The 27,480-nt window shown below is 39.2% G+C and overlaps 2 protein-coding genes across 4 annotated transcripts in view; one reads left to right on the top strand and one right to left on the bottom strand.

Moving 5' to 3' along the window:
- Positions 1-1,331: 1,331 nt before the first annotated feature.
- Positions 1,332-17,824, bottom strand: paip2b (poly(A) binding protein interacting protein 2B). 2 transcript variants are annotated; one of them, XM_037759634.1, is made up of 4 exons: positions 17,669-17,824; positions 6,157-6,323; positions 3,536-3,718; positions 1,332-3,434 (listed from the first exon to the last, which is right to left on the bottom strand). In XM_037759634.1, exons 2-4 carry the CDS (start codon positions 6,310-6,312, stop codon positions 3,378-3,380), a joined length of 396 nt encoding a protein of 131 aa, XP_037615562.1. In that variant the 5' UTR covers positions 6,313-6,323; positions 17,669-17,824; the 3' UTR covers positions 1,332-3,377. The 2 variants fall into 2 exon arrangements, with proteins under 2 accessions (XP_037615562.1, XP_037615561.1); XM_037759633.1 differs by lacking the exon at positions 17,669-17,824 and adding an exon at positions 11,810-11,976.
- A 59-nt stretch (positions 17,825-17,883) lies between these two features.
- The window catches only part of hspa12b (heat shock protein 12B), a 26,468-nt gene continuing 16,871 nt past the window's right edge, over positions 17,884-27,480 (top strand). The window contains exons 1-4 of one of the 2 annotated variants that reach the window (XM_037759631.1): positions 17,884-18,030; positions 22,547-23,325; positions 24,513-24,629; positions 26,379-26,762. The gene's annotated coding sequence lies outside the window, so the exon portion shown is untranslated. Of the gene's footprint in view, positions 18,031-20,801; positions 21,007-22,546; positions 23,326-24,512; positions 26,763-27,480 lie in introns of those variants that run through there. The other variant, XM_037759630.1, reaches the window with a different exon arrangement.

Below are 27,480 nucleotides of genomic sequence, written 5' to 3'. Positions count from 1 at the left end.
TTTTATTCACCAGCATAGTATTCACAGTCTGAGGTGTCTTCGTCTAGAGAGGTCAGTGCTGCTCTCATCCGTGGGGGTTTCCTCCCTCTTCGTCTTTTTCTGAAGCTCCTCCTCTTCCACAATGGGGAAGTAGCACAACACTGACAGCATCATGTGGCCATTGTCTGTGTAGTCAGAGAGAAAGGAGCGAGACATATGGACAAAATGAATACCTCAATTATAACTGCAGAATTATGATTATATATATATATAACTGAGGCAAATACATTTTCTGTTATTTTTCAAGGTTTACTAGAACCAAACTATATTTTTTATCTTATGTTGTGGCAGATTTATGTCAATTAATCTTCTATTTAAACATGAAAAACTGGACCACAATATCTCCAAATGATTCTCCAGTAATACTGAATTACCTAAAGCCCTACCTAAAGCCTGCAGGGGTCATCATGATGACCTGTGCTGGTTTTGCAACCAAACGACAGCATGTGGCATTCTCCACGTGTCCTGACGTTTGCCACGGGCACAGGTATCTCACAAGACCAATAAATATTGTGTTCACTGTACTCACAAATATACTCACTAATATTTGGGGCGATTGCTCAGCAGAACATTCCTGAATGAGGAAGCTAGAGAGTAAGAAGGGCCGTGCAAGAGCTCAAGAATACAAGAAAAAAAAAAGCTTAGTATATGGGAAATTTCCCCCTATAGTTATGTTGACAATATCAGATGTTATTTGCAATATTTATTATAAAACTCTTTCAAACATATATATTAATTAAAGGGAAAATTCACCACTTTTTATGTGGATGTTCAATCTGTGATGATGGTAAATGTAGTAGATTGAAGCGATACATTCCTCAGTGCGTGCTATTTAGTTCGCAGCTGCAAAATCTGTTCTTCCTGCATCCAGCGCCGTCGTATGACGTGACAGCGACGTAGTTGTATGCAAGGAAGAACTACATGCTATTTCAGCTTGGATTTCTAGTCTCCACCTGTGTTTTTGAGATGCCGCTCAGAAACGTCCTTGTTTTCTTTGCTTGTATTGCAAACTAGCTACGTTTCTAACAGCAAAAATGGTCTCCCTGATTTAGGGTTAGGGGACCCTGGACGTCAGAAGCACATGCGCAATGCATCCTGGTACATGCAGGACGGCTCTGTGTGCAGGAAGGCTCAGCTTTCTGGGTCAATATAGCACGCACTGAGGAATTTACTGCTTCCACACATCAACATATAAGGCGGCGAATTTTCCCTTTAACACTAGAAGCATACAAACCGTATCAGGGTTCTTGTCCAGTGTGTATCAAACTGTGACAAAAGATTGACAGAGAGCATTTTGTCTTTAACATCTTTATTCTTCTTTTTTCATTATTTTTATTTGTATTGAAATTCATACTCTTTGTGTCGTCTGGACCTCTTTTTCCTCTTTTAAACGGCTTCTGTCAGCTAACGCGTCTAAACAAAATCACCAAAAATGATTTCATGTTGTACAATCCACCTGGCGGACATTCCTATTGGCTTCACCAGGGTGCCATTCGACAGCTGAGGTCCAACACTGTGTTGAGGAAGTTCAGTTTTTAACCGAGATGTCACGGTCTCTACTGCGCCGTTTAAGAACACACTTGAGTACTTGTTAGGCTGAAAAATCGGAAAAAAGCTGCATGGATGTAAAGAAGAGCTTTCACCTAAATTCAATGAAGTGCACAAGTGTCTACTTAACACTAATACAGCCAAATACACAAGACATTATTGTCCCTGTTAATACCACAAATGAACAGTGGCATGGAGAACAATGTTCAGATCACAGGATGACAATACTGCCTTTGCATTTTCAACCCAAGATGGCTGAGAACTACAAAAACGGACTAAATAATTTATTAGAATCTGGGTTTCCTAAAAAGCATCCTCACATATATAACTTCTTCCTATTGGCTCACAACTTAACGGAGATTATACTTGCACTAAGGGGCAATGCTTGAGGGAAAGCCAGACCACAACAAAGATTTACGGTTTAAAAGAACTTCCTCAAAGACGTCAACCTACAAAGAGAAGAACAGCAAGGAAGCCATACTGTCTGCCATACTGCTTTATTCTGATTGGCTGTGACAATATTGCCCCCTCACGTTTCCTCCTGCAAACAGGACTGAATGGACACCACAGGTTACTGTACCCAGTAGAGACACAAAATTCCTCATCCTCAAAAACATGAAGAGAAAAAAAAAAAAAGAAATGAAGAGGAGGAGAGGCTATTTGAAAACCTGATTTGAATATGACACTTGATCTGATGCTGGACAAACCAAGTTGTTCCGGCAGAAAGAGGCAGTGGCTGTGTTCCAGACCAAATACTCCCCTGTAACAAGGTTGTTCACTACACCCCATAAATCCAAAAGTGAACTAAAGGATGAAGCCGTGAACAAAAAAATAAAATAAAATTGAGAACTGAGTTTTTTTTAAGGTTCAAAAATCTCTGACCTTTCCTCTATAATAATTTTTCTTGCTCAACTCAACTTGAATGATTGAGAAACTCACACTTCTGCTCTAATAAACTGGACAAAAGATAAACATGGACTTCCACATAAATTGGGAAAATAACTTCTTATCCATGATTACACCCGTCCATGTCTGTTAAGATCACTTCGAAACAAGCGTGCAGGGAGGGTGGGGTCTGTACTTGGTATGGAACGGAGCCGCCGCGGATACAATTAAGAACCCGCATTTCTAGATGCACGAGAGCAGTGATGTCACAAGGAGCTTATGACACCATAGGAGCAAACGTTAACGGGTTTGACTGACCGTGACGACGCAACAGAGCGGCTGCAGAAACCCATCAAGTCCCCTGAATTGTTAGTCGTTCTCTAACCTCACTGTCATGGAGACCCTCGACCTACTGACGATGTTTTTAAAATCCGACAGCACACAAATTAACAATTTTCATGTTTATTAGATGACATTTTGTCCTGGTATCACTGCTTGGTAGCTGCCTCAGTTCCAAGGGGACATCAATGAGATCTGCACACTCTGCAGACATCGACGGCGTCATCTGAAATGCAATGATGAGCTAGCGCCCGCAGTAGGGCGGTGCTGGTTATTACACCCCTCCCCCACCCCTGTTCCCAATGTCCCTCAGTTTACAAGAAACAAACAGGAAATAAAAAGATTAAAGAAACAAAAAGAAAAATAAAGAAAGAAAAAGAAATCCCCCCACCCCCCAACTGGGCCTGCCAGCACGCCATTGACTTCAAGTGTGTAGGAGTGTGTGTGTGCGCGTGTGTGTGAAATCAGTGTGTGTGCGGTCGAGGCCGCCAGAGTCTCTGAGAATATGCGAGAACTGGTGTGTGTGTGATGCGTGCGTGGAGGCTCCATGGGGGTGAGGGGGACTCCTAGTATTTCTTCCCCGGGACGAACTCCTTCGCTTCGGGATTCAAGATGCTCTTCCTCTGCAGACAAAAAGACGTGGACAAAGAGTAAGAACATATTCCTTTTGACCTCTCGAGTTTTGTTGTTCTCTGTTGTGAAATTGGATGCATCTGTGACTCACCGCCACTTCCTCCAGGTTGTTGTGGTGATCGCTGACGGACAGGCCGTTGAGCTGCTGCTGCAGCTGCCCCACCCCCTGGTTGTTGAGGTCACGTGAAGGGATGAACCAATCCTGGTCCTCCTCCTCCAGCATTTCCTGGAAGCAGCGCTCCAAGAACTCCTGCTCCAACAGCTCCTCCTCCACCTGGGAGACAATAAAGAGAGAGAGGTCAGTGACATAAATGCAAGGGCGGGAAAAAAGAGCAAGGGGATGGATGAACAGAGGAGGGATATATGACACATTATTTGCATGACAAGTAGGTGGAAGGTTCCCCCCAAAGAGAAATCTTCTCAGTAATGTGGTGGCATAAAAATATATGACTCATCCAGGCAAGCAAGAGAAAAGGACTTGAGAGGTTGAGATACAGAAAGCTGAAAAGGGCACTTAATACTGGAAGAAGATGGATTTGGGGGGGGGGGCTATTCACAGGCACATCTCTACCTCTACATCACAAACCATGTAACTCAAGTGAAAAAAAAGAAAAAAAAAAAAGAAATTTAATTGTGGGTGGATATCAGTCATCAGCTGACCCGAGAAGCTCCGTCAGGGTTGCGAGGAAAAGATGGAGGGTGGGGGACTCCAGAAAGCAAAATAAAATGGCAGGGCTGAATCTACCGGAGAGCTTCAGAGTTTAGTGGGACAGGAGGAAGGAGGAGGGGGGCTGAGTTTGGTAAGAAGCAACAGGACATGAACAGCAAAAGGAAGAGTTAAAGTGGAAGTAGTTCAGGGGCAATTTTATAACATAGCAAAGAGCACAATCTGATATAGGGTCACGATCTAGGAAAGCAGGTGCGGGAGGGAGGGATGTTAACATCATCATTAGGGCTGTCAAAGTTAGCGCATTAACGTGTTAATGCAAATTCGTTTTAATGCCACTAATTTCTTTAACGCAACTTGTGATTTTTAGGCTCTAGCTAACTTTAAAGCTAGAGTGAAGATACTTGCATCATATGAAACTAAAAAACCTGAAGAATCCATCAGTACCAGCCATGTCATACTAGCTGGTCGGGAAGGAGGTTAAATAACACTCCAAACTTGTGCTGAATTTTTGCGACGGCCTTTGTCAAAGGGGTCCCTTGACCTCTGACCTCAAGGTATGTGAATGTAAATGGGTTCTATGGGTACCCACGAGTCTCCCCTTTACAGATATGCCCACTTTATGATAATCACATGCAGTTTGGGGTAAGTCATAGTCAAGTCAACACACTGACACACTGACAGCTGTTGTTGCCTGTTGGGCTGCAGTTTGCCATGTTATGATTTGAGCATGTTTTTTATGCTAAATGCAGTACCTGTGAGGGTTTCTAGACAATATTTGTCATTGTTTGTGTTGTTAATTGATTTCCAATAATAAATATATACATATATTTGCATAAAGCAGCTTATTTACCCACTCCCATGTTGATAAGAGTATTAAATATTTGACAAATCTCCCTTTAAAGTACATTTTGAACAGATAAAAAAATGTGAGATTAATCGTGATTAACTATGGACAATCATGCGATTAAATATTCAAATCAATTGACAGCCCTAATTTACAGACATTATAACACTTAGCAAGCTCTGCTAATAAAAAAGCAAGAGGCTGTTGGTGTGGACATGCTGCTGCAGGTACTGGAGAGAAGGTGAAATCTGATCCTGCGCCTGGTGCCTGAGGGGTTAAGGTGCCAATCATGAACAGCAACGTCCCCAGTTCAACTCTGGCCAGGCCACCTCTGTTGCGTTGTTCCCCATCTCTCCTCCCCCTTGTTTCTCGTCATCTCTTGATTGTACACTCTCGAGTTGAAGTCACACAGTGCCCAAAAAATACTTAACCCTAAAAATAATAAACTATAATTTAAGTAATAAATCCTAACAGACACAAAAACACTGCACAGTAAACCAACCGATACTGGATTTTAGAGGCAGCACAGATATTTGAAACTTTATGATTGATAACACAACGTCATACCCTTACTACCATACTAAAAAAAAAATGTAATATGTCCCAATACATAGTATGTAAGAAATACTACAATGTCCTACAACAAGCCAGCATGCTTCTCTGCTATTCTGACTCACAATCCTCTGCTCAGCAGATACATGAGCAAGAGGGACAAAGTTCAAGGCGCAATGTTATGATGAGGTTGTATGTCCCAATTGAAGCACACTGCATGAAACAGTACGTACTGTGTAAGGTTAGCTGCAGTACGTACTAAAAGTAAAAAGAAAAAGTATGCAGTTTGGAAAGCAGACACTGTTTCTAATTGACCTTAAACATATCCTTGGCATTTCTTGATAAGCCAACACAGGCAGATGTTGGGCTGAACACGACCTTTAAAATGGAGTCAAAGTTGTGACATTGAGACAGAGCCCACCACAACTCTGACTTTGATTAAAGTAATTATTTCCCCCAGATGGATTTTCCAAGATGACTGAATTTGAAAGGAATAAGATTGTGGCATGAGAGAAGGTATGTGTATGTGTGTGTGTGTGTGTGTGTGTGTGTGTGGGGGGGGTTGTTTGGAAAAACAAAAAGGGACAGAGACCAAATAGAAAGATGTGCTTTATGTCTATAAAAAAAAAATAGTATGAGCACGCACCTGTCTGTTATACTCTTCTTCATTCTCCATCCACATGTACTCGGCGAATGGGTTGGCGTCGCTACCCTCTCCTGCGTGCCCATTGGCCACTGGCTCCTTCCCCTCCTTGCCCGGAGCGCCACCTCCCGGTGTCTTGGCCACCTCTGGACCGCTCATCTCAGCCGGCTCTGCACGAGAACACAGTTACATGAGAATAACAGTTAGAAAAAACTTGGTAAATAACAAAAACTCTTTATTAAACTTCAGTCCAAAATGTCATCGTGGTATGGTATACTTCCAAAGGCGTGCTCAAAATACTTTTTGACTCCCAAAAACAAGTTCAACACCATGCAAACTTCATAATTTTGTTCCATTCTTGAGGCCAGAGAACTTTGACTCATCTCCTATTCATCAGCCCACAGCTGGGTCACACTGGCTGTTAAACATATCTGATCTGAATCAAGGTTCCAGCGTTTCAGCCCAGGATCCAAATTCAACAAATTAGCAGCATCTCAATTACATTTTAGCCACAGCTGTAAAACTGCTCCCACGGGTAGAAAAGTCTTCATCGAGTCTCGCTGCTCATAAACAATAAAACCGCCAAAGAACAATTTTCCATATCTCATGATATGAATAAGACACAGACTGAATACTGCAGCACCAGCTGGGACTGATCCTGGTCTCCAAAACCACTCTGTGATATCTAAAAATGTTCTTACCGCAAACACCTAAATGAGTCTGAGGGCTTAATAGAGTTGTTGGCATTTTACGACTCCAATCAATCGGTTTTTTTTTCCCAGGTTAGTGGATTGCAGTTCTGTGGTAAAAGGCCACAGTGTGTTATTATTAACAAGGAAAACACACATACAGGCCCAGACTGACACCATGAAGACATACAGTGATATTCCCAGGCAAACACAGAGAGTTAATTCAGTTGGATTATGCTTATGAATTAATAAATAATATAGCATAATGTCAACTTCCTCATTTCCATACAGTGTTTAGCTTCAGTGTGTGGAGCAAAGAAATGTACTCAAGGAAGATTTAAATTCAAGTCAAGGATGGCAAAACCAGGAAATGTAACAGAACAGTAAAAAAAATGCACTAAATGGGTTTAGTTTTGACAGATGTTTTTGTATTCAGCAATAAAAAATGTAGATTTTTCTAAAAAGGAAACTAATTAGTTCAGTCTTATTACATATGTTTTTTGGTGGGCGCTACGCTTCCACGACGACGACGGCGGTTGGGACGGCATTATCAGCTGTAACCACTGTATGAGATCAGCACAGAGCGGCGACCGTGAGCTAGCCAGTGGGGCACGCTCACATGCACTAAAAGCACGCGCATCCGGCGCGGCTAGGTAAACAAAGCAGGGAGAACTCAGATTACAACACACACAGAGGGAGAGCGACTTCATTCTCTGCTCAAGTAGACATTACTCCTCTTTATCTTTACGTAGCTAATAGTTGTTTGCTGCTATATTAATGCTCTGGATATCGGATTTAGCTCCTTTAAAGACAGCAAGTCAGTGCGTCATGAGTACGTAATGGTGCTGCATGTTGCAATGTAGAGGCTGCAGGTGTTACACATCTGTCCTGCTGCTTTCAGTTGACTTAGATTGACAATAAATCGCAGTTAAGAATCAATCTTTAGGTTCAGTACAGATGTTTAACTGACATTCTTCCTACAGTGGCATTAAATTAGTACTTGATGTTGAGCTTGACGTGTCAATTGGTTATTTAAGAGTGCTTATGTCATTCAGAGATAATCTGTACTTGCTGCACATGTCTTCTTGCACTTTCTGATGGATTGACATGATTATCTGCTGAGTGACACTTCAATGAAAGCAAACCCAGTTATCCAAGTACAAAGAGCAAGTTCATATTTATGTAAGGAACTTCTTCTCCCACCTTTGCACCGGCTGTTAAAATGCCTTTTACTTTCTGCCACACATGACTATGTTTAAAAAGGAAGTGGACCTTCCAACAGGAATTAAAAAATACTACATTTAATTGCAAAGAAATGGCCATTAGACATGATTATTTGTGCATCCCTTCTTCTGTGACACAGAACTGCTCTGATGAGAAATGCCCACTATAATGACATAATCCTCAGACGGCCAGCCAGCTCGAACAGACTTGTCATGACTCAACCGCGGCCTCGCAGCGGGTAGAGGGGGGAGGAAAAAAAAAAGTAAAAGCGATGATCTCAACCGAGCCCCAGGGTCAGTCCGATGCTGACATACCATGTTTGAATTGCGAGGACCGACTCCCAGCAGCTTATAAGAAGAACCTGATTTCCAAATTCAGGACATAATGTTAAGTAGACACCTATTCCTGCTATTTCTGTCTTGCTAAAAATCAACACATGAGAGCCAAGTTTGAGGCAGACGGCTGCCAACAGTGACAGTTCGGACATAATGTCCTTCAGAGGAGTTCAAATAAACATGTATAATCTAAGTAGGTTAGTAGACTAAGAGGAGGTGTGTCTGCCTGCTTAAGGCTGTGTGTTTCGATCTCTGTGGACAACGATAAGGAAGTCTAATTATGCAGTGCAGAGATTTACACAAGATGTTAGTTATGAAGTTATGAATAGTCAGAGAAGGAGAGAGTGAGAGCGCAAGAAAGACATTCTGTAAAATAATACGACAAGCCTAAATTTAATTCTGCACTAGTTGAGTGAGGCGCCAGGCCAGCGTGTTCAAAGTGTTTGAAGCCAGAGTGTGTGCCAGCGTGTTCAAATTCACTTTTACTGAAGTCCATTAAGTGTTACGGAACAACAAAGACTTTTATCATCAATTACCAAAGTTTAGTTAACAGTTAAAACAAATGCACAACACTTAAAATGTGCTGCATTTAATTCAATCTATAGCCAAATGTCCTTGAATGAACGGAGGTTAGAGCTAAAATGATGGTTTAAGTTATCTATCAAGCAAAAGTGCCAAACAGATTTCTGGTTCCAGCTTCTCACTTGTGGGGATTTGCTGCTTTTCTCAGTTTTATATCATTTTAAATTGAATATCATTGGGTTTTGGACAGGTGGTTGAACAAAACAAGCAACTTTAAGGCATCAACTTGGGCTTGTGACGGTCAATTATCACTATTTTCTGACATTTTATTGATTAAACCATAAATTCTTTAACTGAAAAGAAGAATCAGTAGTAAATTTATGAGAAAAATAATTGTAGTTGCCTCTATTAGACATATTTCTTCAATTAAGTGTGAAATCCATGAAGCTAAAAATGATCATGTGAATCTCAACCCTATAAATCAATTTAGAGTCACTGTAAACATGCCCCTGCTCAGGCAACACAAGAGTGCACGACGGGTGAATCAGCATGAACACGGCAAAGTGGAGACAGCGAGCACTGTGCCATTATGTACTGCATGTCGCACTTAACATGTTCATGTTGCATAACCATGTGTTGGTCACCATGTAATATTTAGTTGGCGGAGCCGCCTAGCATCCTCCATGCCTACGAGCAAGCAGAATGTGATTCGATCCGATTTGATGAGGGTGAAAGATAAACAGTGGAAAGGTAAAATGTGGCTCTGTAGTAAGTCTACACAGAAAATTTAAAAAAAAAAAAAAAATCAGGAGAAAATTAACAAAAATTGCAATATGATGAGCTCTAGTTGAGAGTCAAATGACGTCATGTTGCACTCTAGTTGCAGATGATGTCAACATTTTCTGACTGGATGTTCCTGATGACCAACTTCCTCCATTGTATGTAGTATTTCTAGGCTCAAATTAAGCCTTCCTCTTGATGAATGCCAATAATAAATGTCAGTTTTGCTGCCTAGATTATGTATTTTTTTCACAGCAAATCTTTAACTTTTCTTTATTTTACCAATCAAATTTTTTAATGTCTCTCCTTAAAACTTACGTATTTGTTGTCAGAGTGGATTTCATATTTTAAATGACATTAGGCAATGACATCGAACTATGCACAGAAATGAGATCATTACAATAGAGAATTTCCATTTTAAAATTAATTTGAGGTGTACTTCTGTTAAAAAGCAGGGAAAACCCCAAATGTGACTTAAAATATGTTATTTGGTAACTATTTTGATGATACACCAATCCTTTAATTAATCTATCAAGCAAAAACAACAGACATTCACTGGTTCCAGCAGCTTTTGCATAAATGTAAATAAAATATTATCAGACAAAAACATCTGAAGCAACACCTTGAGCTCTGGGAAACTATGATGGACATTTATTTTACTATTGTCTGCAATTTTACGGGTTAGGGATTACTAACCAACTAATTTATAAAGCAAAAATGCTTTAAAGGATTTGCCGTGTGGCATTATTGTAAATCTATTTTTTAGGGGTTTTGGACTGTTGAACTAAGAAATAATCAATTTGACAATGTCACCGTGGGCTCTGGACAACTGTGATGGACACTTTTCACAAAGATTAACATTTTAAAGACTAAACAATTACTCAAGATAATGAACGTGAAAACAATTCTTGATAGTAGCCCTAAAAACACGAGTTAATAAAAGTATTAAACAATATTTCTTAAATATAAACTCATGCATCCCCATTGTAAACTGCTTTGGTAAACAACTGAAATTAGTGGGAAAACAGCAAAATAACTTGGGTACTAATACCCTAAAAAGAACAGTTTAAAAAAGGTCCAAACATTAAACTCCACAAGTGAAAATGTCTGCTGAGAAGTCTTTTTTTTTTATATTATTTGTCATTTTATAAGAGGAACTCAAGATATTTTATGTAACATGTGAAGAAGAAAAAAACTTAAAACTATCCAACTGAGATTATCTGAGGAGCAACTCCATCTATTGCTGTTTTTTAATATTATTTGTAATGTTATAAGAGCAACACAAAATATTTTATGTAACATGTGGAGAAGAAACATTTAAAACTATCCAACTGAGATCTGTGGAGCAACTCCATCTATTGTTTTTTAATATTATTTGTCATTTTACAAGAGCAACCCAAGATATTTTATGTACCATGTGAAGAAGAAAAAAACTTAAAACTATCCAACTGAGATCTTATCAGCTGAGCAACTCCATCTATTGTTCATAATGTGTGCATTGAATGTACCAATAGGAGCAGTGAGACTCAGAACAGACGGTTTCACAACAGCTTATGTAATGTAACAGTTAGTGTACTGGATGTAATGGGAGCTGTGTCGTAGTAGCTTATAGCAGGCTGATGCTAACGCCTCCTGGGAGCTAACGAGGAGCTAACCAGGTGTTCAGGCCTACCTGTGAAGTTGGTGAAAGGATTGGTGATGCTAAGTGGCTAGTTAGCTAGACAGATAGGTGCACACATAGCCGTGCTGTCAATGGACGGGCCTGTAAGGTGAAAGCTATCTCGGTAACAACAAAGGGGAGCGTTAGCCGCCTGGTTTATTCTCCTTTAACTCATTTAACAGTGAAAACGGCTTGATAGCAAACACACGAGCAGATAGAAGAAGAGGTAGTGAGTTATTTCAACACATAAAGCTCACACCGAGGTCACACTGCGCTCCGGTCGGATGCTTGAGGCCAAACAAAGTGGAGCTGCTATGAAGCTAATGGAGCTAGCATGGCAGCTACAGCTACAGCATGGCAGCATCAGAGCAGCAGGTCAACACAACAACCAACAGCTCCACACTCACGCTAGACGAGCCACTAAGCTCTTATACAGTTATATCTACCTGGCATTGTGCTCTCGGTGTTCGCCTCGAAGTGTTACGTTACGCAAAGTTGTGGCAACTGAGTGCGTGTCCGTGGTTTCTCCAGTGGGGGATTACTCTCTCTCTCTCCGCGCTGCGATGCAACGTAGCTCAACTTAGCTAAATCCTGTTAGCCACCTTTGCTAACGAGAAAGCTGGGCCGGTCACGTGGTCCGGTGCTGCATTCAGGCTATTTCAGGAATGTGGGAACAATTTTTCTTCAACTTCAAAGGTAACATCTTCACGACCAACAGTCCTAACCCACAAGATATTCAGTATACAATGACATTAAATAAATAAAAACACTGAAAATTGTCACATCTTCCCTGATTTGTTTGCCTTAGGGTGTTTATTTATTTATTCATGTATTTTTGTTTTTGTTTGTTTTGTTTTCTTTTCCTTTCACTACTTATGTTCTTTGTACTGCTTGTCTCAATTTTTGTTTGCCCTTAGTTCCTAGTATTGTCTGTTTTTGTTGATGTATATAAAAAAATGAGGCATGATACACACCCTACAGAAGTCTGTATCACTGACATGCACATGCTTCTTAATAAAAATATTTGAAACGATGAAAAGGTTTTTTGCTTCATTTCATTTCATTTGAAGAAACACCACAGGAGGTCTTTCCTACCAGTGGCCATCAGACTTTAGAACTCCTGCCTCTTCTGCAGGAAGGACAGCTGAAAACACCAGACACTGAGTACAAATATAATATCAATATCATGTACAATACTACTTTTTACATTCTCATGTGCAATATCACTGTTCATTGTGTGCAATATTAATGTCCAACATGTGCAATATTACTTATTTTACTTATCTTATTTGCTCATTTTACTAAATGTGTCTTACTTAATTGTTATTCTATTAGGCACTGGTGCTAGAAATAATACTTTTTTATTTTATACACTTGAACTTGTTGTAATTTTGTTGTATTTTTGAGCAGTCTTTGGCACAAGAATTTCCGTCGGGATTAATAAAGTTCTATCTTATCTTATCTTATCTTATCTTATTTCATTTCAAAATTTATCTCGAACATGTAGAATACAAAAAAAAAGAAAAGAAAAAATAAAGAAAAGAATGATTATACCAACAAGTGTACAGTCATTTCTTTTATCCATCTATTTATGTATTTATTTCATTTTTGTTTTACCTTCTCTGGGATTATTCAATGTAATTCCATGAGTACATTACCAAAATTTCCGTGTGTACCACATTATCTCCATCCTCCCCCTTCTGCAGGAAGGACAGCTGAAAACACCGGACACTGAGTACAAATAAAATATCAATATCATGTGCAATACTACTTTTTACATTCTCATGTGCAATATCACTGTTCATTGTGTGCAATAATACTTATTTTTCTGTTTGTTAGCTTAATTTACCTTTTTTATTTTACTTATCTTATCTTATTTACTCATTTTACTAAATGTATCTTACTTAATTGTTATTCTATTAGGCACTAGTGCTAGAAATAGTACTTTTTTATTTTATACACTTGTATTTTATACACTTGAACTTGTTGTAATTTTGTTGTATTTTTGAGCAATCTTTGGCAGAAGAATTTCCTTTGGGACTAATAAAGTTCTATCTTATCTTATCTTATTTCATTTCAAAATTTATTTCGAACACGTAGAATACAAAAAAAAAGAAAAGAAAAAATAAAGAAAAAGAAAGATCATACCAACAAGTGGACAGTCAGAAACAAGTAGTCTTTACATACAATGAAAAGCGTAGGAAAAATAAATTGTCAACATTTTAGGCCTTGATTTACATATTCGGAAAGGAGTGAGAAGAAGTATAAACCTATTTAATCCCACCCCTTCTCCATAAATCAATTATTAATTATTAACCAGCTCCCTTATTGAGCCATACATATACTCTAATTAAATTTTCCTAAATTTGTCTAACTATAATTATAATTATTATTATTATTATTATTATTATTATTATTATATTATATTGCTTGATTAATGACTTTAACATAATTTCATTAATTAACTGATTACTGGTTTCAGCTCTAGCTTTGTGCAAACTGTAATTAAAAACTTTTGAAATTAGACATTGAAGCTTTTTTTTTTTACAGATACAGTATAGAGAGTTTTGGTGCTTTCAAATGGGGTCGTATTTACTGTGTTCACGAGAAGAGTCTATATGAGCGCCGCCACCCCCCCTAATGTGGTATTCACAACATCGTAAGTGGAAAGTTTCTGAGAGCTCAGAGTTCACGAGTTGTGACGTGTTTGTAGACGTTGTGAGAAATGGTGGAGGCCATGGAAGTTAATTTCTCGGTGCATTATAAGTTAATATATTGTAATTTTAGTCGTATATTGTTTTTCTTCGTAATTTTATAATAGTTCTGAGGAAAATGTTGATGTTCCCAACGACCTCATCTTTCTCCTCTGTCATTTAACCTTTGCATTTGCTATATTATGTTACCCACTTGCTAGCTAAAATATACTGCCTACTGCCACTTTAACGCTGACAAATATTAGTATGTATGCTACAGGTAGACAGTGCATGCGGAGAGCAAATGAAAAACAAACTGATAAGTGCCTTCAGAAACAATTGATGTTTGTTTATTTTGCAGAAAAATATTTGCAGTGATGCAAAAAAACAGACGTGGCCCGGATATGCAAGCAGCTACACCCCAACATCTGGTTGTATCCCGCCACACCACGGTATTTTTTCCATTCCTGTTCTCCCCAGAGGCTAATAGTGCGTGATTAGATGATGAATTCCAAGATTGAACAAGATCCAGCAGCTCTGATGCACTCTGAGCAGTAAAACACTGTAAATCACTGACCCTCTCTCCTCTACTGTCCATTGTGATGTGAAAAAAGAACCAGGCTTTTTTTTTTTCTGTTGAGGAAAAATGTGTGGATCGTGGTTTGTTTTTTCCCTCCATCCTATTCAATCGATAATAAATATCACAACACAAACTGTTGTGAAATGTAAATACCTTAAGGCTTAATTCATATTGCCACAAAGACTACTCAGTCAGTCATGACATATTAAAGTAACTACATATAGCTGCCAATTTATTTGGTACACCTGGCTAAAATGAACCAAGCCTAATACATCAGTCCTACAATAAGTCCTTCATGAAGGTTATAGTGTTCAGATTTTGTTGAGACTGTTTTAGAAAGGTGTTGATTACATTTTAGTTCATTTTCGAGAATATAGTTTGTGGTGCTGTTGAGTTATAATGCGTTACAGTTACTCTAGTATAAACATTAGGAAATGTAAATAGAAAAAAAGGAGTATGTAACATGTACATTGTGTACATAATGCTACAATACAAACACAATATATGTAAAGAAATATAGGTACTAAAATTAGAATTAAGAAAATAAGTGCAACAGTGCAAATAAGTAAAAACAAAATGCTGAGAAGTGGGATCTATTAAGTGTTTTAAATATAAATGCCAGAATGGTATAATTAAATAAGAATGTCTTGAAATGTACAGTATAAATGCATAATTAATGACAGTATTACACAGTTATTGCACAAATTATTGTACAGTTACTGCATTATACTGAGATGGGTTTCTAATATTTTGTCTATATGAATGAGGTAAATATTATAAACAACATACAAATGATACATTTCAACAGCACCAAAATTACAATAAAGTTGAATGAACATCTCTCTAAAACACATATATAACCTTCATGAAGGAAGGATGTATTGTAGGGATGTTGTATTAGACTACTTTAGTTTTAGCTTGGTGTACCTAATAAACTGACAACTGAGTGTAGAACACTATTTCTTTGATACAGACCCTGTATTGTTAGTTTTAATAAACAAACACACTATCAGGGCTGCAACTACTGTTATTTATTCATTATCAGTGAATCAAATAAAACAGTGAAAAATGCGTCACAATTTCCTAAAGTTCAAAGTCTTCAAGTTGCATATTTTGTCCAAACGAACAGCTCCAAACTATTCCATTTCCAATGACATATAAGAGAGAAAAGCAGCATATCATATCCTCACATTTAGGGGGCGGCTGTGGCTCAGGAAATACAGCGAGCTAATCAGAAGATCGGCGGTTCGATCCCTGGTTCCTTCAGTCCACACATGTCGAAGTGGGCAAGATACTGAACCCCAAATTGCTCCCGAAGGCTGTGCCATCGGTGAGTGAGCGAATGAGCATTTAGATTATATCCTGATGAGCAGGTTGGCACCTAGTATGGCAGTTTCTGTGTGTGAATGGGTGCTCTGGATGAATGTTGAAAGTTAAAGCACTTTGAGTGGTCAGAAGACGCTATATAAAAATGCAAGTCTTTTTACCATTTACTTTACAACTGGAGCCACAATTTTCAAAATTGTTGCCGGTACATTTTTCTTTCAATCAACTAATCCAGGAGTTCCCAGCCTGGGGGTCTTGATCGTGTAGTGAGCAAGCCACCAGGAAGAGCGGCGGTCGTTGATGCCAATTTTCATAGAGGTCAAACGGTCGTACTACAACTTCCGTGTCAGTCACATGAAGCCATTGGGCCCAAAAATACTTTTTCCTATAGACTTAAATTGGGAAAGAGTCGTCTGTAACTCAGCGGATCATTTTTTTTTTGGTGAATGAACTTCCCGGTATGAACGCTCTAATAGCCCTTATTCATGAGGTTTTAAAAGTTGTAAAATGCACTAATAGCTGAATCCAGAGTTATTTCCCTTCCTCCGTTCATGTGAATGAGACCCAGACCGAGGCTGGAGCGAGGGCTGGGAGGCGGAGTTAGCAAACCATGACGACAGCGTGACGTTGTGACCCCCCATGTGACCGAGCGATGTGACCGAGCGGACGCTACTGCGCCTGCTCCATGGGCCCAATGGATGCGGAAGATCACCGGACGATCCGGGTACTTTTCCAGACGGAAGACGAGACATTTTGTCTTCATGCGCCACTGAGCAACTTTCATAGGTATGAACGGGGACCCGCCTCCAACGCTGTATCAAATTCTCTTAATACATACATGGTAGTGAGTATGTAATATGGATAAATATTTGAAATATGAAAGGCCACACAAATTCGGCTACATTTTTCAGAGTTTCCACCAATCTTGATTATAAAATATTGGATAGTTTTACCTTTTCACACTTCTAAAAAAAAACACTTTTTGTTTAAGCTGGTTGCAACTCAAAGACAAACCCAAAGGCCAAGGGTCATAACTTATAAACCACAAAGACTGGGAACCAATGTACCAAATCAGCACTACACGTCACAGTCGCGTAAAATCGGGGCTCACAATGTGTACTTGAATGCACCATGTGAACAAACATCCCTCCAGCTCCAACACACCAACACACCACTACACTCTGCTCTCTCCAGACACACTAATGCCTGCGTGGCCTCGCAAATAAAAGCATTTCTGCCGATTAATAACAAACAATCAACACTTTAATTGACTTTGTGGAGGACTAAACGCTTATTATTATGAATAGCAGACTATTAACCCAGTAGGTCTGCTGTATAATGTAATATCACATATATAGTAAGACACTGATCTAAAGCAAAGATATGAAGACTGCATACATATATATTCATGAACTTGACAGTGCTCCAATGGTGTAGCCTACCAGCAATACAACTATTTCTAATAGAGGAGAAGTTTGCCACCTTATCACCATTTTCATAAAAGTTTTCTCTTCTTTTCTGACTGATATTTAAGGACATACATAAGTGGTTGTAACACCTGAAGTAATGTATGCAAGTTAATATGCGATAGCCTCTTATACATACAGGAAATAACACGAGGTAATTGCTCTTTAACAGACATAGTTAGCTGGTTAGCATGTCTTTCTTTCTTCCTCTGCTTCAGCAATAACAACACACAGACTCACCACACAACTTCAAGTGCTTCTAGGGGGAATCCGACAACCAGCTGTCTGTCGGTGGCAAAACGGCTCTTTTCCGGTCCGGGACGTCACAGGAAAACCACCTGGTAAACAAATCCTTCTGTTAATTTCCAATACGCCAAATAAACACGCGTCTCGTTTGTCACTTTGCTCGCGTTATTGGCTAAAAAACGGGTAAATCCACCGTTTCTCTGCCCCGAAACGTCGACGGGGGGAAACGTTGCTTGTCGTGGGTCGCGTTTGTCCAGCTGTACACTTCACTCATTGGTTGGCAGCCACTTCACTCAACGCGTCCTAGCGATGCTATTGGCTCACACGGCTACAAGCCCCGCCCCACCTCAATATACGTAAGTAAACAAAATATAACCCATTTTTCTCGCTGCCCTTTTTTTTGTAATCAATATGACCAGTTAATGTTTGACAACGTGGCTGCTTTAACTAGGTCTGACCTTTCTTTAACAGACAGTGCTCTAGTTTAGTGTTTGTTAATGCTGTTTGGGATGAGACAAGAGGAGAAAAGTACAGCAGATGAAAGAATGTAATGTGTGAGTGTGAGCAGAGGCGTGCAGATGGTTTTCAGGGGTGAGGACATCCCCACTTTGTGCCTCATCTATTACACTGGAGTCACATCTGTTTTTCAGAATATTTAATAAGTAAGCTATTTGTTTGATTCTTAAAATACGCTCACACAGTAACGTGTTGTAATCTGTCTGAAACTTTCACACAAACACAGAAGACCTATTGAGTTTATTTGATCATTATTCACTGACTATCACAAGTCAAAAGGAGCTTCTCGCCTGGTGCTGATCATGTGGAACCTGAAGTCACAATGCAAACTGTGCTGTTCGCTCACAGATAAGTCATTATGTATGGTTCAACTAATAAATTAAGACGATCTAGACATTCCTGGTGTATGCTGGACATTCCTTTTACATTATTGTGTATGACATAATCAAATAATAAAAGGAACATCAATATATAGACAACTAACTAGGCCTACACGATGTGTGGAAAATCTGCGATGTGCGATATCATCGTTCAATATTGCAATGCCGATATGACTTACGATAAATAAACAAATATTGAAGTGTGCATGTTAGCTATACTATACTAATATTTTAAATTTAACTAGAATAAATGTTTCTAGAGCAGCAACAGTAATGTTTACAACAGCAAAGTCACCGTATAAACTCTATAATATCTCACTGGAAACAGCGTGATAATAAATACTAACATTGTAGTCTTTAGCCCTGCGGTCCGTTAAATACCGGGTTTCGGTAAACATCCTTAAATAAAAAGATTTTTCTTAATCATCATGTATCAGACAGTTGCAAGCGATGTGTTTATCGCGCATGTTCATATCGCTATGACGATGAAAATACGGTTTATCGGTCAGCACTACAACTAACTGATAAAATTGTCATACAAGCTGAGCAATGACATAAATGTACATTTGTGGGATCAATCTATGATTCAAAAACACAGTTATTAATAGTATTTTTAACTGTGCTGTGTACATAATGTTTTGTCCAGATGGTTAGAAGAGTCTTTGATGTTTATAGAAATACATTTTAGAAATACAGTAATAAACAACCCTCTGGTCGCTGGGTATTTATATGGTATTTCAGAAGAACGTCCAGCTCTGTGACTCAAATGTATTAATAATACATGAGAAGCACAAACTGGGGCTAAGATGAAGTTAAATAATGGAACCTGAATATTACTTTATGCAGTGATGATGTGACTTCTTATTAAGAAAGGTTATGTTGTTACTTTTTGTGCAGAAAACAGTCCACATTTACCACTTAAATATAAAATGTTAAAGTCATATACCTTATGTCTACTCTAATAGAGCAATATTATTTATTTATATACTTAATATCAATGCATACACCAGTACTTCAATGTAAACACATTGGAGGATTTTGTTGAATAATTTCAAAACAAATTTGCCCTCCCATTGGTTACAGCTTTATTCTAAAGACAAGCCATAGAAAAGTAAACAAGATGAAGAGAGACTTTATTTTTCATTTTTTATCCATGTGTAGTGACCTAGTAGGGAACATGGTAAGACATCCTGTGCCACTGTAGCCTACAAAAAAAGCGTGCCTGTTTTACCCCTCCTGTTCATCCAGAGCTGCCACCTTATTTGCATCTCTATTTTTGGTCAAAGCCAAAAACTCTGAATCAGAAACACTGTTGGCATAAATAACACAATGACAGTGACATGTATGTTGGTGTATGCAGAGAGATATTTCCTGTTCTAAATGCACTCTATCTAACATGACCTTGGTGGAAAAGTGTGATTTTAGAGCCTATGCCGAAAAATGTGAAAAATAGTTCTCATAGCGGCCATTAACTTATGGGCAGCACCTGCAGATAATTGAGGTCCTAATTGAGGTTATACCTCATTAGCTTTCTGGCACTTAAACACTACTTGTCTGGCTGAACTGCCACACCTATGTAAAGAATATATGGCTCATTTGTGCTGCATTTTCAGAAGCCTCATTCAGCCTCTGTCCTACGCACCTCATATCGACTGAGGTGATTACAACTTTCACCTTTAAGCTGTCTTCGTGAAAGCTATGAGAGAGGAGATGTCCCAGGACAGCAGTAAATAAGAGGGTGCATTACCTTAAAATCACAGCGGAGGGCGACTGTAACACACAGTGTGGTGGTTGGGCAGTACGGTGTGTCTCCCTGGCACAAACATTATTATTGTGTTATTAAAGTACTCCACGATATTGGGACCAATCCAAAATAAGGAAAAGAGTTCTTTGTCATAAAACATTAAAGGACCTACAGTACCATGTCTGCAACTGCTTTCCTGTAGCTGTTATCAGCCCTTAGCTCACAAAGATCACCAAATTAGGGTCTATTTTATTCTCACTTTCTCTACTAATGACGGGGCAGGTATATGCCACATTTTGTGAGTGCTGGTGGTCATTGAAAACAAGTGACTGTATATTCCTCTGTGAACCTTGCACTACACCACTGCTTGGTCTTTATAACATTCAGAGAAGCTCCACGTCACCGTAAATCGTCACTGTAACAGATTTTGAGATGGTGATGGGGACATGGTTTGTTTCCTTGTGATTACGCATGCATGCGTGCACGTACAAGCTGCGTTCAAAACTAGTTGACGACCCTTGCTTTAAAGGATTATTATTTATTTTTTTTAACTTCTTTTTTTTTCTTTCAGCAGGTACAGTCATACAGCACAATCACATGTTTTAAGACACAACAGGGTCATAAGTGTCCTTAGGAGGCCTTCCATGAGCTTCGGCATCCCCACAATGTCCATACATTGTTCCATTAAGTAGGTATGAATAATATTTTTTGTCTATAGGCCCAGAGAATACAATGAACAGGGAGGAAAAATGTTTATTTATACCTATATTAGGAGAGAAGAGAAGAGAAGTATAGAAAATGAATTAAAAAAGAATAAATAAATAAAAAATAAAGTTAGAAAATAGAAATAAAAGAATAAAAATATAGAATAGGAATAATAATAATCAAAAATAAATAAAAACTAAATAGAGAAAACTAAATACGGTAAACAAAAATATAAATATATAATAATAATAAATAAATTAAAATAAAGTGAAACAAAGTAAATAGTGATAATAAATCACAACAAAATAAATAAACAAATACCAACAAAAATGAGTAGAAGAATAAAAAATAAAAATCCCCAAGTTGTTACATATTCATTTAGTTCACATCAATTAAGAAAGAAAGAAGTTATTTAAAGGATTATTAATCTTAGTCACTGTTATAGTGTTGTGTATTTAATGGGATGTAGGTGGTTATTTTATACCTGCTAGGCACAGTGTCGTCAGCAGGTGGCGCTCTCGCTCTATGCGTCATATTAGGGCACCAGTAGCTGACGTCAGTGGAGAAGAAGAAGCCAACAGTATATAAGAGTTCAGGTGTGCGCCTGCCAGCATCTGCTAATCGCTACTAGCATGTTAATATCAGCCTTTTTCTTTTGCTTTCTTTATTAAACAGATATAGACAATAAAGACAACAGCAAAAAAGAAAAATAATGACATTTCATAATGCCAGAGACTTTGTTTTTATTATATATTTTCATTAATAAAGAGCAGAGAAGGTGGCTTGGTTCCTGCCCATTTTTTCTTATAAAAATGAAATTTTCCAAAAATAATAAATAGTTGTATGACACAGCATGTCATTTTCAATCGTATCTGGACTAAAATAAAGCATTACATCAAACATATTTATTTCAACATTGTGCTAAGATTACAGCCTATGTTATCACTATGCTATCCCTGGGTTAAAGGGGTGTTTCAAAATAAAAGTTCACACAATATTCACTGTTGATGTTGTTTTATTGTAATTACTGTGAGTAAACTGGGAAAGCAATCTATTATTAATAAGAATAGACCAGAAAACAGCTGTATATTTTCCATCATGTTTAGTTTCCAAAGACCAAATTGTTGATTAATTAATTAATTGATACTGTATGAGTCAAACTCTTCAACCACATATTTGAATATGCTTTTATTTTCAAGGTTGACATATTAACAGTTAGGTTAAATGTTTTTAAGTGACCAAGAAGAGTAAATAATGCTTGGGATTAAGTCTCACAATAATGCAGCATAAATTGATTCTCATGTCCTCATCTGTTCAATAACAATACTACTGTTAAAAGAGTAGCCTCTTGTGTGTTGGTGGCCTTGTAATGTGCAGTGCAGTCGTAGTTAGTATATGGGTATGCTGTAGTTTTTCCTATCTTTAACTTTGTTTGTTGCTAATTTAATCCCAAATAGTTAATGTTACGAGAAATCCTTGTAATGTGAAGTCACATTTTCAGGTGATTTTACTTTTTTTCCCCCTCAGGTGGTGTAAACGACCTCATCAAACGTTCTGCAGGAGATGGCCTCATTGAAGTAATCGACCACGGTGAAGGTAACAATCTCCCGATCTCTCCTGATGAGGAAGAAGAAGGTGAGTATGAGATTGGTCTTGTGGATCAAGATGAGCTCATTGCCCCACTCTCCTCTGGCAAAGAATATAAAGATGGCCACCAACTAATAGAGACAGAGAAGGAGAAGGAAGACCTGGGTTTCTGCTCTGATCACACATGATGATAAAGGCAGTTATGAGATGCCTCATATTGTAGATTTAATACACTGCCCACACCCACATACTGTCTTGGGAGAACAGCAATATCATGCATGCACACATACATTCACTATTTAGTTGCAGACAAAAGCTACTCCACTCCTTTCCTTCTCCTGAACACTGTTACATGACGTCCCCTCCCTCTTCTCTCTCTCCTCTATAAATTTCCCCCCTCTGCATATTTGTTATTGAATCATAAATAATAAATTCCCTTCCTCTACCTCTCTCTCCCCCCTTGCTCTCCCTCACTTTTATGACACAATAGCCCAGACTTGATGTCAGAGGGCAGTCATGTTTAATATGTGTGTTTAATATGTGAGTGTGTATCTTCTACCACAGCCTTTCCTGTGGCCCTGGGGCCCCACCCCAGGCTTCACCGGAGAGTTTGTCCAATGCCACTTGCAGGGACACATGCACGCATACACGCACTGGAACATACGACACACCCTCACATGCACATGAGCAGGAAGTGGCCCGTTAGCACGCACTCCAAGGTACAATAATGCCTTTATTATATTCTGCACAAACTCAATATTCCTGCACATTCAAGTGCTTATAGTCCGAGGTCCTGTTAACACTCACCACTGAGGTGCTGTTAAAACTCCAATAAGCAACAGGCCTACAGTAAGGACTTCGGTGAACATGCACAACACATTTGTTCCAGAAACGTTAAAGAAAACAAGGAGTCACAAAGTCCATGCAGACATTTCTACTCCCCCTCTAATGGTTCCCCTGTGTGTTTTACACTCGCATGTTCACACTCCGGGCCCCTCGTGTGTTCAACATGATTGCTTTGAAAAATGGTGCCTAAAGTCATGCAGTACTTGTGCAAGGCGATTTGTTTTATGAGAGGTTGTATAATTATTATCACTTTATAATCCACAATACTAGCACAGAGCGAGTGGATCTGCATATTCATGACCATTATTCACCTTGATGAAAGGAAAGGGAAGAATAACATTTTTCAAAAGGAACGTGATTGTGCAGAGCATCTATTACTGCTAAACTTGATAGTGCGTTCTTGACCTGAAACAGCTTACTTAGATGAGAGTATTAATACTAATCTCCTTTTTTTTTTGTCTGTATAATAGAATAGATAATTGTGTAAGCGAATGTGTCTAAGTGGATATCTATATGAATGCGCGTGTGGATATAGACATATGTGTATACTGCATGTATATATCTATATATGAGGTTGGTTTTCTTTCTTTTCTTTTTCTTATGTTTCTTTTTTTTGTTTTATATATGTTGTTGCTGCTGTCTGTATGTCCTTTTACAAGTATGTGTATGTATTCCTTTAACCTTAAATAAAAAAGAAAGAAAGTGAACAAGTGTATATCCAGATATGTCAAACTATTGCTTTAACATGCACTAACATAAATGCATGTTGTGTTTGGCATTATGTAAAGCTATCAACAAAATATAATCAACTAAACTGCCTTTACAAAAGTGAAATTCCAAAAATGATTGTTATTTGCATCAACGCTATCCTGAGAGGAAGTAAGTGGTTCTCATTCGGGCTGCGGTTGAGATAGGAGTCTATTTAGAGCCACTGGAGGAAGAACAGTATCTTACAGTGTGTGTGTGTGTGCGTGTGTGTGTGTGTGTGTGTGTGTGTTTGCATGCATGTTGCTGGCATGTGTATGTTATGGGTGTGTTTCCGTCACTCGAGGACTTCCAGGGTCCCAGAGATAATGTGGAATTCATGAGAGGAATGCCGCACAGGGGCTCCTTCCTGTCACCTGACTCCATCACTTCCTGCGCTGGGCTTCCTGCGTCCGGACCTCCAGGGAGAAGGGTGAGGCTGCACCTAGACCACGACTCAAGATCTGTTTCACAGTTTTGAGTTTATGGGGGTGATGGAGGAGCTTGACCGCGACCCCCTCTGGTGTGTTTAAGCAGATCTAATGCAGATTAGGACGAAGCTGCCAAACAGAGGTGTCAGAGGCAAAATATCAAAATTATGAAAAGCTGGGGTTTGATAGCAAAGCTGTTCAAATGCTGCCACACGACTAATAATTAAACACGCTAATTATAGTCATTAAACAATTAACTGGAGCAAATGAATGCGGGCGAGTGATCAAATAAAATGGATTAAACAACGAAAGATGCAAGAGAAAAGAGAGAAGAATGGCTAATAAAACAGAGAAGGGACAGATGTAGAACAATGAAAAGAGGCAATAAAGTGAAAGAAAGAAGGAGAAAGAGAGAGGTGATGGCAGGATCCATATGGGGCCTCTTGGTTTTTGGGCAGCAAGGGGAGACATGCCAGGTAATGGCTTCCAGACACACACACACACACACACACACACATACACACACACACACTAATTTGATTTGGAAATCTGACAGGACAAGGAGACTGAGTGTATGTGGATGTGTGGATGTGTGTGTGTGTGTGTGTGTGTGTGTGTGTGTGTGTGTGTGTGTGTGTGTGTGTGCGTGCGTGCGTGTGCGTGTGCATGTGCGTGTGTGTGTATATACCAGAGGCCTTTTCTTTCGAATACTCAAGAGGTCTGACTTCCTCTGCCCATTGGGAGGGGGGCCAGCTAGTCTCAATGTGTGTGTGTGTGTGTGTGTGTGTGTGCGTGTGTGTGTGTGTGTTTGCAAGCACTGGGGGTTAATGTATGCTTTCAATCACAGCTCTAGTGGGGAGAAATCAGATCCCTACAGCATCGACGTAGACCTCGAAATCCACACATACAAATCTACACACAGCATAAGAAAACACTTACACGTATTGGGTAAGAGTGCAGCAAATGCTTTTGTTTTACTATTAAAGGTACTGTTTGTAACTTCTTTCACGTATAAATCATTGCTGGTCGGTGCCCCACGCGCACGGGCGTGTGTCTACACTGTTCAAAGTTATATCTATTGATAACTTTATCACAAGCGCGAGCAACAGGACGCTGACTTTCGTTGACTTAACGGTCACAGGTGTCGCTGTTAACAAGCAATTTCTGATTCTTACATAGAGTCCCTTTAAACTGATTGTCACTGATAGCACCTCATCTAAATCTCAGCAAGAAAGCAAACCAAAAAAGTCAAACTGTTCCTTTAAACTAGACTGAAACATTTACCTTAACAAAACAGAGCAGTAGAATGAGGTTTATAATTTGTTTTGTGTTGACCGAACACACCTGGCTGCTTCCTGCTTTTGTCTGTTATAAAGCTGTACATAAAGGTTATGAAAAGGTCAAGGGAGCAGCTACAGTAACAAGCAGATATAAAGACAAAGAAAGAAAAGATTAAAATAAAAGTGACAGCATGTGAAGAGATGAAAAGAGAAGCAAGAGGAGGACAGGAAGAGATAATTAAACAGGGGAAGGATAGATAGTGGAGGAGTGGGAGGGGATAGAGAGATGACTTAACTGGGTTACACCGCATACTCAGGAATACTCCACCCTCAGTTTCCAACACACACATCCAATCACCACAATCTCCCAGTGAGGTAAATCCCCCAGCATTCCCCCCATATGCGCTGTCACAGCCCTCCCACTCTTCCAACTTGTGTGTGTGTGTGTGTGTCACTACTTTTCTCTCGCAGAGCGGAGAGGCGGCGAGCTCAGCTGCAGAGAGACAGAACTACAAATCCAACTTCATTAGGAAAAGTTTGGATTTTCTCCGAAGAAGTAGAACAAGAAAATGGTCCTTTTTCTTTAGGTTGCAACTCGTTTCTCCTTCCATCACATCTCATTGTGATCTTTTCTGACTAGGGAATATTGGGAAATGCCTGCAAATCAGCTGGGAAGTCTTACATTTCTAACAAGGGATTTCTAGAGAGCATCCTCTCGTATCCAGTCCCAGTTTCCTCCTGTTCTCCTCCTCTCCATCTCCCTCCCTAGAGACGGACACCAGCCTTTGGACTGGGGATACTTCTGGAGAGGCAAATAAAGGACAAGGACATAGTGTTGCAGCAGCATACAAAGAGGTGAGTTAACATTCAAAGAAAGAAATGCACTTATAATTGTTGATTACATGTAGCTCTGAGATTGAATGCATTTTTTTATAAGCAGTTTTAGACAAAAGCATCTGTCAAAGCTTGCATCATCTGCAGTCTTTTGTTGTCCTTTAGTTTCTAAACTATAAACTTTCATGTTTGTATCATTTTGCTCTGTTATAAACTGTCAAAGCTGCATGTTAATGAGCACTAATGAAGCCTGTCTTGCCAGTAAATCTGCCATACTTCAAAGTGACAGAGCTCTATTGTTAATGGTGCATAAAAGTGGAGTGTGTTGCACAATCTGTCCCTAATGTGACGTCTCAGGGGAGTCCGAGTTGCTTGTTCTGCTGATCCCCTGCTAGCTCCAAGTCGTGCGTCTGAGAAAGAGAGAGAGAGAAGAAAAGAGTTGAGGGGCAAAGGGGGGACAGGGGGGTAAATCGTCCACTGCACATTGATCTCAAAGAGATGACGGGATGAAAGAGAAAGAGAAAAAGAAGGAAAGAAAAAAGTGTGTGCAAGTGATGTGTCGAGTTTCAACCTCTGGTTTTATCATCAGATGGCAAGGACAGACGCTGGGAAAGAAAGCCAATGATGCACACATGCACACATTCAAATGTTTCAGGCACATGCTTGAATAAATGCAGGCAGATGTTGCATTCATGTACGCAAAGAAAGGATGTCAGAATAACTCATGGTCTCTCTCTCG

The sequence above is a fragment of the Sebastes umbrosus genome, chromosome 22 (genome assembly GCF_015220745.1).
Source record: "Sebastes umbrosus isolate fSebUmb1 chromosome 22, fSebUmb1.pri, whole genome shotgun sequence".
In the NCBI taxonomy this organism is placed as follows: Eukaryota; Metazoa; Chordata; class Actinopteri; order Perciformes; family Sebastidae; genus Sebastes; species Sebastes umbrosus.
This window is presented reverse-complemented; position numbering and strand designations above follow the sequence as displayed.